The sequence below is a fragment of the Contarinia nasturtii genome, unplaced genomic scaffold (genome assembly GCF_009176525.2).
Source record: "Contarinia nasturtii isolate CC-2019 unplaced genomic scaffold, AAFC_CNas_1.1 Cnas_scaffold_1371, whole genome shotgun sequence".
Taxonomy (NCBI): Eukaryota; Metazoa; Arthropoda; class Insecta; order Diptera; family Cecidomyiidae; genus Contarinia; species Contarinia nasturtii.
The window spans coordinates 85,243-97,103 of NW_022198708.1; the positions used below are offsets into that span (position 1 = coordinate 85,243).

At 32.1% G+C, this 11,861-nt stretch overlaps 3 protein-coding genes across 4 annotated transcripts; all 3 read right to left on the reverse strand.

Moving 5' to 3' along the window:
• Positions 1–1,194: 1,194 nt before the first annotated feature.
• Positions 1,195–4,068, reverse strand: LOC116345802 (dnaJ homolog subfamily C member 28). The gene is made up of 4 exons (XM_031775490.1): positions 3,910–4,068; positions 2,160–2,384; positions 1,982–2,095; positions 1,195–1,910 (listed from the first exon to the last, which is right to left on the reverse strand). The coding sequence occupies exons 1-4, from the start codon at positions 4,003–4,005 to the stop codon at positions 1,278–1,280; spliced, it is 1,068 nt and encodes a 355-aa protein (XP_031631350.1). The 5' UTR covers positions 4,006–4,068; the 3' UTR covers positions 1,195–1,277.
• A 738-nt stretch (positions 4,069–4,806) lies between these two features.
• Positions 4,807–5,987, reverse strand: LOC116345824. The gene is made up of 3 exons (XM_031775522.1): positions 5,586–5,987; positions 5,092–5,526; positions 4,807–4,988 (listed from the first exon to the last, which is right to left on the reverse strand). Exons 1-3 carry the CDS (start codon positions 5,928–5,930, stop codon positions 4,926–4,928), a joined length of 843 nt encoding a protein of 280 aa, XP_031631382.1. The 5' UTR covers positions 5,931–5,987; the 3' UTR covers positions 4,807–4,925.
• Positions 5,988–6,505: 518 nt separating this feature from the next.
• LOC116345817 (deubiquitinase DESI2) lies at positions 6,506–11,035 on the reverse strand. 2 transcript variants are annotated; one of them, XM_031775509.1, is made up of 8 exons: positions 10,671–11,035; positions 9,535–9,796; positions 8,904–8,988; positions 8,744–8,825; positions 8,632–8,666; positions 8,445–8,551; positions 8,272–8,360; positions 6,506–8,168 (listed from the first exon to the last, which is right to left on the reverse strand). In XM_031775509.1, exons 2-8 carry the CDS (start codon positions 9,667–9,669, stop codon positions 8,093–8,095), a joined length of 609 nt encoding a protein of 202 aa, XP_031631369.1. In that variant the 5' UTR covers positions 9,670–9,796; positions 10,671–11,035; the 3' UTR covers positions 6,506–8,092. The 2 variants fall into 2 exon arrangements, with proteins under 2 accessions (XP_031631369.1, XP_031631370.1); XM_031775510.1 differs by having other exon boundaries at positions 10,667–11,035.
• Positions 11,036–11,861: the final 826 nt, after the last annotated feature.

Sequence of the window (11,861 nt, forward strand, 5' to 3'; positions counted from 1 at the left end):
CTGGTGTCTACATAGGAGCAGTACGTTATAAATACACACTGATGACAAAAATAGTGCCACCAATACATTTCGAAATTCACTGAAAAATGGTTTATTATTAATTTTTAATCAACATCTCTTCTCTTTTTTTATTAATTAATTGAAAATAGTCCGAAATTAATTTTAAAAGGAACGACACAATGCAAATGATAAAGTTACCATGACTTTTCACAATTCTAGCCAATTATTTTCTAAAATAAAAAAGAAGTTTATTTGAAGTTTTTCTTCATCTGACGATATCTGGCTGAGCTGATTCATCTGGCTGAAAATATCTCATTATAATGTCTGGTATATTTAGCTTCCATTTTTCTTTTCAATGTACTATGAACATTTATTATTGTCCAAAAACCTTTAGAAAACGTTTTCCGGGTATCCCGAGCCCAGTTTCACAGAAATACCCCATATTATTTGACCCCAAAAGGGGGTACCTTATTTTTTGAGAAAATTGATTTGGGAAACATCGGGAACAACATTATTGATTGTTTAATATGTGGTCATATTGGGCTCTCTTTCAAATGGCACAATCGCAGTAGTCTGCACCTTTGCGTATTCAATGATGATACTGTTCACTTGTATTCAGACGTACAACCAATGTCGCCCACATACACATACATAGATACACTCTCACATCTCTTTCATTCTTTATACATATACGCAAAGGTGCAGTATTCTGCGTCCGTGCCATTTCAAAGGCACATAGAGAAAACACGGGATGTAGATCAGACCATGCCACTTCCCAGCATTGTGAAATAGTGTTAGACGCAACTATTGATTTAATATTTTCATATTTTGTTTTTTTTTTTACCTGGTTGAACAATTGATTGATTAGCACTTTGCATTAGTGTTCACACCAAGCACGACAAAAGTTAATTGTATGTAATGTAAAAAATTGAAGGCTAGCTTTTGATCTTCTCGGAACAAAATTTATTACGGGAAGAGCGAGTATTTCGGTCAAGTAAACCCTAGCAAATCGAAAGAATCTCGTAAAAATTGAATTTTCTTAAAAGGACCATTGGGAACCATGGGTCAATTCCTATGAGTGCTGCACTGTGCACAAAATGGTTTTTATTTGAATAATATTCATGTAATATCCACGTATACACAATTCACAATCTGAAATGTATTGTTTTTAATCGTTTTTGCTTTGTGTGTTTGTTGTGTGAATCACGCATGACTCAAACATTATTTCATCTATGACAGTGAATAAAAAATATGATTAAAAACAAGACAATTTTTTTTCATGACCACCAGAAAAGAGATTCAAGAAAAGTTTTCGATCCACCTTTATTTTCTTGTACAGAATGTTTAGCTTTAGATATTTCTTTCTTTATTTTAATTGGCTTCGAATTGATAATTTTGTTGGCAATTCGTCCAAGTTGAATATGACACATTTGCTGATCTAAAATTGGAACAATTAAATTGTATTTATCGATCTTTCTATTAATATCGGTTTCACGATTTTCCAGCCGACAGACAATTGCTGACCATTCGCTTGCATCTGCATCACTCAATGGCATTTCACCAATGTACGAACGATGGTCAGTTAAAATTTCAATTAAATTATCAATATCTTCACGAATTTCTTTCTGCACCGTAATCCACTCGGGTGTGAATCCATTGTCAAGTAGAATTTTATTAATTTTATGTTGAGTGAAATCAACGTAGGGATTTTGTGATTGTGCATGCGACAATGGTTTGCCGCATCCTTCCAATTTATCAAATTTTCCTTTGCTCATTGCTTCCTGAATCAAATCCTCGACCACACGGTCAAAGCCGTACTTTGTTTTGATGGCATGACTTTTGAAAAACGTTCCCGGTTTCATTATTTCGGTATCTGATGCGCTCATTTTATCGATTCGATATTCAACCACCTAAAATATACAACGAACGCTTAGTCTTGGTAGGAGACATTAATAAAACGAATTATTTAAGTATAGTATACCTTGCCATATGCTTTAGAAGCTCTAGATTGTTGATATTGTTTCTCTCGTTGGGCCGGTGGACCATAGCCAACCCCATCGTAGCTCAAATATTGTCGATGTTGTGGTGCAGTATGCTGAACAGTTAAACATAAACATCAAATACATTTGTCGCATTATTTTAATCAATCATTTCTCTACCTTGATATCACACTCTTTGACATCAGCATTTTCTTTGATGCCACGTCTGTCTTTTGCATACTTTTCTTGCAAAATTCTAAAGGCATTGTCGACTTCAGTAAACTTTTCGGCGCTTGCAGAAGGATGGCCACTATCGGGATGAACAACTTTAACTATCTCGATATATGCAGCTCGTACGGTCTCTTGATCACATTCGGATGACACTTTTAATATTTCATAACATTTCTAATGGAAAATGCAGAAATATTACGAATAACTCATAAAATAGTAGGCATACCCCATACGCTCCAGCAAGACATTTTTTAGTTTCTAATTGAAACCTGGTCCCATTTTTTGTCTATAATTAGTGCGAATTTGTGCATGTATTGTTAGAAGTAGTGCATAAAATGCTGGCGGGATATTCGGCTTTTAACTCCACACATTCAGAGCCCCTGATCAGGGGCAGCTCAGTAGTTGACTTGAGCAAAGTTGGCAGCAATTCGCCCCATATGAATTGTTAACATTTCAAAAAATAAGAACATGGCTGTGAACAACAAATCGACTTCGGCGAAAACGAGAAAAAACGACAGCGAGTTCAACAACATAACTCCTTTTCAGAAGAGAGTTTATGAATTTGCTAAAATTATCTCGCAAAAATGTTAATATACACACACAAAAAAGAGTTTCAAAGAGGACGCAAGAAAAATTGAGCATGAAAACCCGTGAGGAAACAGACGTTCTAAAACGAGCAAAAACCTCATTTGATTCGATTGATCGTGCGCTAAACGTTGCTGACATTCGATATATTATTGTTATTGTGAGAACCGGCTTTAATGGCTAATGTTTGACATTTCGCTGTTTTTAGGTTTTACTCTGACTACACATGATTGTTTCTTGGTATATGACTACAAACATAATAGCTTGTGTTGTGTTTATCTTATAGAAAACGTAGAAAACCGTACTGATTTTGAATTAACGTTGTTTTGTGTGTGTTTCATAAACAAATCTATCAAACTAATCGGAACAATATCATATAACTTAATAATGATGATCTTGTTACGCGTTTAGATACTTGGCATACATAACTGCATACGAACATTTTCTATAATTTAATTCCTCTCACCGGTATACACAAAAATCAAAGACAACCACTTTTTTGTTAAAAATCCAATCAATTTCTTTAACTGTAATTCACTTCTTTATAATATGGGGTACGAAATAGAAGAAGGTTGTGTAACAGAGTACGAGGAGCATGATTTTTGCTCATCAAGTAGAGATGAAATTCGTCATCGTTGTCCAAAACACGAAGAGAAACACTGAAAGTACGAGGAAGATTCGTCGACGTCAAGAAGAAGAGAAGCGTGAACGTTTAATAGAAGAATTCAAAAAGATTGCCGCCGGATCCAAACGTCATGTCCAGTTGAGCAAAATCATACTTACACTTTACAACCGAATACGCCTTATTCAGCGGCTAAATCCAGAAATAACGTTCATCCTTCAACTTGATAAAGTTAAAAACCGATGGATGTGCAAGCAAGAAGCAACAATCTTTTACATGGATAAATTGTACAATTTCACTTGACTAATAACAATTAATATTGATCATTTTATAAGAAAAAATCAAACACATTCAATTAAAAGATAAATAAAATGCCGAATATCTCGCCAGCGTTTTATGAACAAATTCTCACAAATTATGCATAAAAAATTGGACCAAATTTCAATTCCAAACTCGAAAGTGCCTTGCTGAAGAGTATAGGATGTAACTTACTTTGTACAATTCAGCTTTGGTAGACGTATATGCACGACATTGCTTTAAAAATAATTTGTACGGACTACATTTCCTAGGTGAATTAATTAAGAACATTTTTTTTCAAATTTTGAATGTAATTTACAACAAAATTACATTACATAATTTTTGAGATGTAACAAAAATTGTTTTGTTTATATGAAATCAGCTGAGAACATACTATACTACGTACAAAAACACATACTGTCTATCATCGAGAACACTGTTATATCAAACGACAGATAATAGTGAATAGGCCTCACTATAGTCTCTTTTTTGAACACAAAATACGTTTAAACTTTAAAAGAATTTTTCACCAAGTTTGCAGAAATTTCAATGAAAAATAAGTGTATTTATAAACAAAACTTTTAATTTTGTATGGCAGATACCTCTAATTTGAATTGAAATTCCTTCACATTTTCAAAATGTTAGTTTTTTTGTGAAAACAATAACCCATGCAAAGTTTCACGCTATTACGATATCATAGAGGCATGGATCCCATTCAAAAAACCAATTTTTTGGTGATTTTTGTATAAAATTGTTAATTATTTGTTGTTGTAATACAACAACAATTCTATATAAAAAAACGTTTGCTCTTTGATATAGCAACCATTCTGTACGTTGTTTTTATTCTAGAGCGTTCAATTAATTATTATAGTTAAATTATAAAATTATTGAAAAAATCTTTCTTGAACAGTTAAAACATAATTCAATAATTATTTTTTTAAATAAATACTATTAATTTAATTTACAGAAAATGTTTTACTTTTGGTTTTGTGTAAATTAATGTTATTGGTTTTCACGCCGTTCAACAAAAACATTTGATTTACTATTTGTCTTATTACAACGAAATACTTCTACTTGAAATCACTCCAGAAATGCGACTCTCAAATGTTTATTCATATTACAGCCATTTTTCAATAGAAACAACGAAAAAAAAACGAAAATCTTATTGATCATTTTCTTAACAATTATAACGTAAGTGTAGTCACGAATGGCTAAATTGTTTGTGTTTGCATACAATGCATGTTGTTCATTACCAGCTCGATGAAATGGACGATCTGTGAAGGAGAATAGACAGAAACACACACAAATCAGTATACATATTGTTATTAAAAAGACGAAACGAATACAAAAAAAAAAATAAACAAAAGGAAGTAATACCATTGGATTTTCATTCAAGTCTCTGTGATCACGAATGGTTTTATTCAATTCTTGTATTGTTTTCTTCAGATTTTCCTCTATTAATTGCAACTGTTCACGTTTCATATGGATAATAGTTGTGAGGCTTTCATCTTCGGCGGCTGGTGTGGATAGAAATCGTTGATAAGTTTGGAACAACGACAGAAAATCGAATATGGCTTGCTTTGAATTTTTGTCGTTGACAATTTTCAATGACAACATTTTCTTGTGGATCGTGTCGGCTTTCAGCAACGGTAAATTGTCCGACTTTGACGTCGAGCTGCCCAGTGCCGCCAAAAGCAAAACAATGGATACATTAAATGTGAATTGATTGAAGCCATTAATGGCAATTATGGTGTGATTTATATTCAATGCATTCTTCGACACCTTCCAAATCGCTTCGGCCACGGCAACCACCTAAAACATTATTATTTTTATGATGAAACACAGTAAAATCAATCAATCTTCAAATTTACCTTGTGCTGATCTCGACTCCAAAACTCACCATGAGTGCTGAATGTGTGTGCTATTAGTCGCAACTTTTCTACACCAACAAATGGCGATGAAACGGATACAAAGTTGATACTGGTCACAATTATCACATATGCAATAAATTCTTCGAAATTCACTGGTGTGTATTCACAACACAACTGTATTAAGTTGAACAGATTTGTGGTTTTCGTATCATTTTCGCTATCCAAAACAAGTTGCAGTTGTTGATTCAGTTTTGATGCGACTTCATCGGGAAGCTTTGGATTAATTTCAACACTCCAAAGTGTCTTCAATTTGCTCAACTTTACTTCTTCTAATTTGAACGGCATTCTGTCGGTATTAACAACCAATAATTTCAATCAACAATAAACGTTTTACAGGTTATGAACAGTATTTGACACTTTATATAAACACATACGATCTGTCAAACACAAAATGGTTTCATCGCACCATCTACAAATCATTTTCAAAAACATTGGCCGTTTAAAAATGCAGTTTATCCGACTTTAAAAAAATCGAATCGTTAAAAAGTATACATCCACCGATCAGCTTACTTTTAGTCTGCATAGTAAATAAGGTTAATCCTAACCACATAGAACTTCAAACGGGTACAGAAACGTCTGCATATTCAAAAGCAGAAAATGAAACGCTCAATTTTAGTTTTAACAATGTTTATTTTTTTGTACACTTTAGAATCAGTATCGTATACACTCCCTTCGTCACCATATCGTTCGCGAAAAACTTTTAATCGCTGAGAAAGAATGAACCGAATAAAAAATGTTGAATTTTCTTCATGAATAAAATACTATAATTTTGATTTCAATTGTTTGTATGGCGCTATATTACAAAATTTGGAATAAAATTGAAGAAATTAACAATTGATTTGCCTAGTGCTGTTTTTTGGTTTTTTTTTTTAAGTTCGTCTCTCTGATATGTAGGGTGTAATCAATAGCAAAGTGAAAATGGTTCTAATCGATTTGTTAATTAAAATATATGGACACATTTAAGAAAATGATGGTTTGGTTGTATTTTTTTTTTTTTGTTTATCAAAATCAATTGTTAAAAATTCAGCATTATTAGAGACGGATCAGAAGTAATAGTACGATTGAAATCCGGAGCGCTATCTTCATCATTCAATTTTTATTAGTATTATCATAATAATTATTATTAATATTCAAAAACTAGTATTCAATTTGTTGTTTAGTTTTTTTTAACCTCTAGTAGCATTGCGATCTTCGATGTGAACATTTGTTTATCAGATAAATTTCAATTGCATCAAATGTTTGTGTGTGTGTGTTTTTGTTTTAGGATGTTGTTTGGTTTTTGTAGGAGAATGTATTTTAAATTGTACTTGGCATTCAGTTTAGATCGGTTCAATCGATGTATTTTCTTTTTTAATAATATATTTATATCTATATAGATCAGATTTATTCTTAAGACTTTGTTGTATTCAACGTATTGTGTTGTTTTTATAATCAACGTTCAAAAATGTTTTAAAAAAAAATGATTTAAATATCTCTATCATTCTCAGTGCAATCAGATATACGTCTTTACTGTTCATTTTTCTTATTGTTTTCTCATCAATCATCTTCATCACTCGCCATCTGTGTGTTTTCGTTTTGTTCATGTCAAAATTGTACATTTTTCGTGATGAGTTGAACTGAAAATATATGAACGAAAAAAAACCCGTGAACCGAATTTGGTGATTCACACTTTAACATAAAATACAGTACAAATGCTCTAGATTTCACCGCAAAAATCGAAACATATCGATATTATTAAAATATAAATCAAAATGGGCAAACTAAATACAAAATATATATAGAGAGAGATACTAATATCGAAGCCGTTTTACAAAAATACGCTAAATCAAAATAAACATTAGACCGGATTTGAGAGCTCAAACTAAGACACTATCATTTCGAAATAAAAAATAAAATGTTACAAATGAATGACTGGCTGTGCAACGGTTTTCATTCATTTTCAAAAGTGAAAAAAAAAACAACACACAAATTTCAAAGAGTGACTACGTTGCATTCGAATCAGGAAAATCGAACTGACCAAATCAACAATCAATGCACAACAATAAAACGTTATTATTTTTCTTTTGCCCGCCTCTATCATTTCCTGACTCGAATCACAAGCACTGTATTATACACAACTAAAAACCGTTCACGTTCCCTTCGTTTTGACTTTTCATGACTCAAATATTTGGTTTTGTTTCCGATTTTTTTTTTCGATTTTTCATTGACATTTTTAGTGATATAGGCTATAAGAAAGAAAATGATTTTCCCTTTTTACAAATGAGTGGTATGGTCTTGTAGTTGTTGTTTTTAGCTTAGTTTTAAATTTGAAGAAGCGATCACCGATGTTTGTCGAAATCGACAATCCAATGCTTAGTTTTTGTCATCCATTTTTGTTTCTCATTCATTTTTTGTTTGTTTTAAATAAATACACTTCTTTATGGTTAGGATGTGTTATTGGCCGAATCTCATAATGGACTCGTATCTGAGTCGCGCTCCTGATTTTGGATTGCTATTGATAAGGCATTGGGTGTTAACCATTCTCTGTGAAGAAATGTTTAAATGACATATTGAAATTGAATATCAATATTTTGAATAAAATTCAATTAAAATCTTGAATTGTTCATAAATAATCGGTGTGGCTTACTTTGGTAAACAGCGCTGAAGAAATGGCACACACGAGCTAAAATGTGCCAAACGATTTACCCAACCAGGAATCTCTTGGCCACATAAAATCTAAAGCAACAAAAACATATATATTTAACAAATTATTTTATTGGCGCTTCTGATCAGAATCGGTGTTGTGAACGAATTCATTACCTGTGTTAACGAACTAGAGAAATGGTTGCAATTGTTGTTCATTAGGTGATATCGATCGCCACGAAACTGATTACCAATTTCTTCTATAATACGTCGAACTTCTACTTCTGTTTGAATTGAAAATTACAATAAAAAAACGTCGTTCAGTTATGCGTTCGAAATTTTTGATTAAAATGACAATACTCACCGTTGAAGTCTGTACAGCCGATTTGAATACTTTGTCTGTTATAAATGTGTGAATTTTGAAAATTTAGAAATGTTTGCAAAACAGAATGCGTAAAATCAACTTTTTTTTTTACCTAAAACGAAATTGATCGCCGAGCTCATTGTCGTCACGCGGAGATATTTCAAATACGCCAGTAAATGCAAAGGGATGGCCACCTGAAACATTCAACAATTTATTCGAATGGACCTTATAAACATATTGTAAATCATGTGTACACATCAAAGCATACATACCATAAGCAAATTCGCAGCCATAAATTTCTACACCTGAATGAAAGACGCCAATTCCAAGACTACTACTGTAGTCGTTGATCCAATACTAAATATGTCGAAATAAATCAAATTTTTATTGTTATTGATGCGATACAAACAAAAATTAATAATGTCCCATAAATGACAGCTGTTTTTAATGTAAATTCATTTCAAACATTTCAAAAAGCATTAAATCATTTTTTTTAACTTTATGAACCATTAACGACCATTCATTGATGATGCTCTTTTTGTGTATATGCTTGTTTTGGCGTAGAAAAACATTCCTTAATTATTGTTCACTCGTACATTTGATCAATTGAATGTAAATTGTGTGGGTTTCAATTTATCAACTTGTTGTTTCAAACTGAACAATGCAAAAAAACCGAAGAAGAGAAGAAAAAACCGTACAGTTTATGCACGTTCATATGTTCTACACGTTCTTCTTTCGCACAACTATGTAATTACTTTTGTCGAGTGGAATTAACAATCAAGTTGAGCGACCGCGTATGGTAAACATATTTTGTTTGAATTGAAATTACAATAAAAAAAAGTCTGTCAGCCATGCGTATGCGTTGGAAATTCAATAAACAGTGATTTAAAAGACAATACTCACCATATCGTAAACATTTAGAATAACAGGTTCCCGATTGCCCATACTTCTCGGTAGTAATTCATCGCTTCCACTATCTTTCGGCATACCTAAGCAGCTCGGGAATGGTAAATTGCACGGAAGACCGTTTGAAAACATTGCAATTGAATCGATATCCTAATATCGAATAGAACTCGTACGCACGCAAGTTTATGGAACCAATAAATTCATGTGATTTCACACGATTTTACTCGATTTTACTTAAACAAAACAAATACATCAAAACCTTATTGAATGAAAAAAAAAAATGATTGGATTAGAATCAATTTGTTTAAAAAAAATCATTTTTGACTTCAAAAAATAAATCGCTTATGCTGAAATCGGATTGCTTGGTGGAAATTCCTTTAAATATTGAATAGATGATAAACACATAAACATCCGCGCCAACTTGTTACAAATGTCAAAATTGATGTGAACAAAAAACAAATGCACACCGACACTAGGCGACTTTGTTTAGTTTGCAAAAACAATTAAATGCAAAAAAATGGTACCCATAAAAAAACACTTGTGAATCATTTAATACCGAATTTGTTTACGTTGATTACTTGATTTCAGTTATCACGATTATTCAGTATCAATTCGTGTTCTGCAGAGAAATTTTACATAAATATGAGATTATCACAAACAAAATAACATTCATTTGGCTTTTACGATAAATATGATTTGTCACTGTGATGTCATCGCAACCATACGATAGTGAAAGAAAGAAAAGGAAAATTGTCGAATCTGATCGTCCAGATGTTTGTGGACACAGGGGTCCTTTTCATATGAAAATTGGCTGCTACCGAAGAAAATTCAAAATCGAACGACCAGAACACATTTTATTTGTATCAAAAATAAAACATTGAACAATTTGCAAGACATTATTGGATTATATATCCTTTTCCACCGTTTATGCGTGAGAATCAAAGGACAAATACGGTCCAAACGCACGCACACACATAAGAAGAAAAAGAGAAAAAAAGAACCATCCGAACGAATTGAACGTTAATTGGTTTTGTACTCGTGCACCCTCTCAAAACATTCGATACGAATTTATAATGTTTTGCAAACCGATTGCAAAATCATTACGACGAAAAACTATAATTATACTCACTCACTTTAAACGTAATGAAAACATCTTTCTCTCAAAATCGCTCTTAATGTATCGTTTGGATCCTTATGTGATTTATTTTTCTCTATTTATCGCACAATTTCAAACCACCATTTGTGAATAATGTAAATGTTTTGTTTTGGCTTTTGGTTGGTTTGGTACGGTTCTGCTGCAATTTTTTTTGTAATCGTCAACGTTTTTTCCAACCTTCTTTAAAACAAAATGATAAAAAAAAAATTTGCTGCAGACATTGACTTCAGTATATATATGTTTGACATTTATTACGGCTCAACAACAACACCGAGAAAAAGGAACACACAAAAAAAAAGAACTGAGAAATAAGTTCAGACACAAGCGCAGCACAACGCGTTGATTTGATACATTTTAGTTGGCTTTTTGGTGTTGTTCGTGTTTGTTGTATTCATTTGCGTTGCAATGCGTTAGCGTGTAAAACTAAATAAAATGACGTGCAGTACGATTGAAACTAATGGGCGCTCTTTTCTCACTACCACTTGCAATGACGTGTTCGCAATATCATTGGTATGATGATATATACGTCAATTTTTGCCATACCAAATGCCTCAGAATATAGTCTCTCACTCACACATGCTGCACACATATATTTGCGAATGCTTATTCAATGATTCAACAAATTCTATGACGAATGAATGGTTCTGTTGCCACTTCATAATATTTGAATTTTCGGTTAAATAATCGATTTTTGAATATGATGAGGAAATAAAATTATTTTATCGGATTCATTTGTATAATGATAAAGGATGGGATTGAAGCAATCGTTGTTCAAAAAAAAAATGTTCCATTTTTTAAATGCAAATTAATATGTTATTTCAGCGCTTTAAAATGTCAAAGTAGAAAAAGAATGCAATAATATCACCAAACAAATATTATCTGCATTTTTCAAGTCTTTAAGGCACAAATTAGAAACATTTTTTTGTAATACTTACAATTTTGATGCATTTTTTCCTAATTTAGTCCGATGATTTTCAAAAATGGAAAATCGAAATTCATTTATTGAATACATTTTTCAATGAATAAAGTAAGTGTTTGATTGTATTTTATTCACAGAGTTTGAAAAATGCAAGAATTTTCTTGGGTGAAAATTAAAACCAGGTAAATGCACTAAATAATAGCGAAATGTATCAAAGAGTTTCGAAAAAAGTAGACATAGACAGTAGTA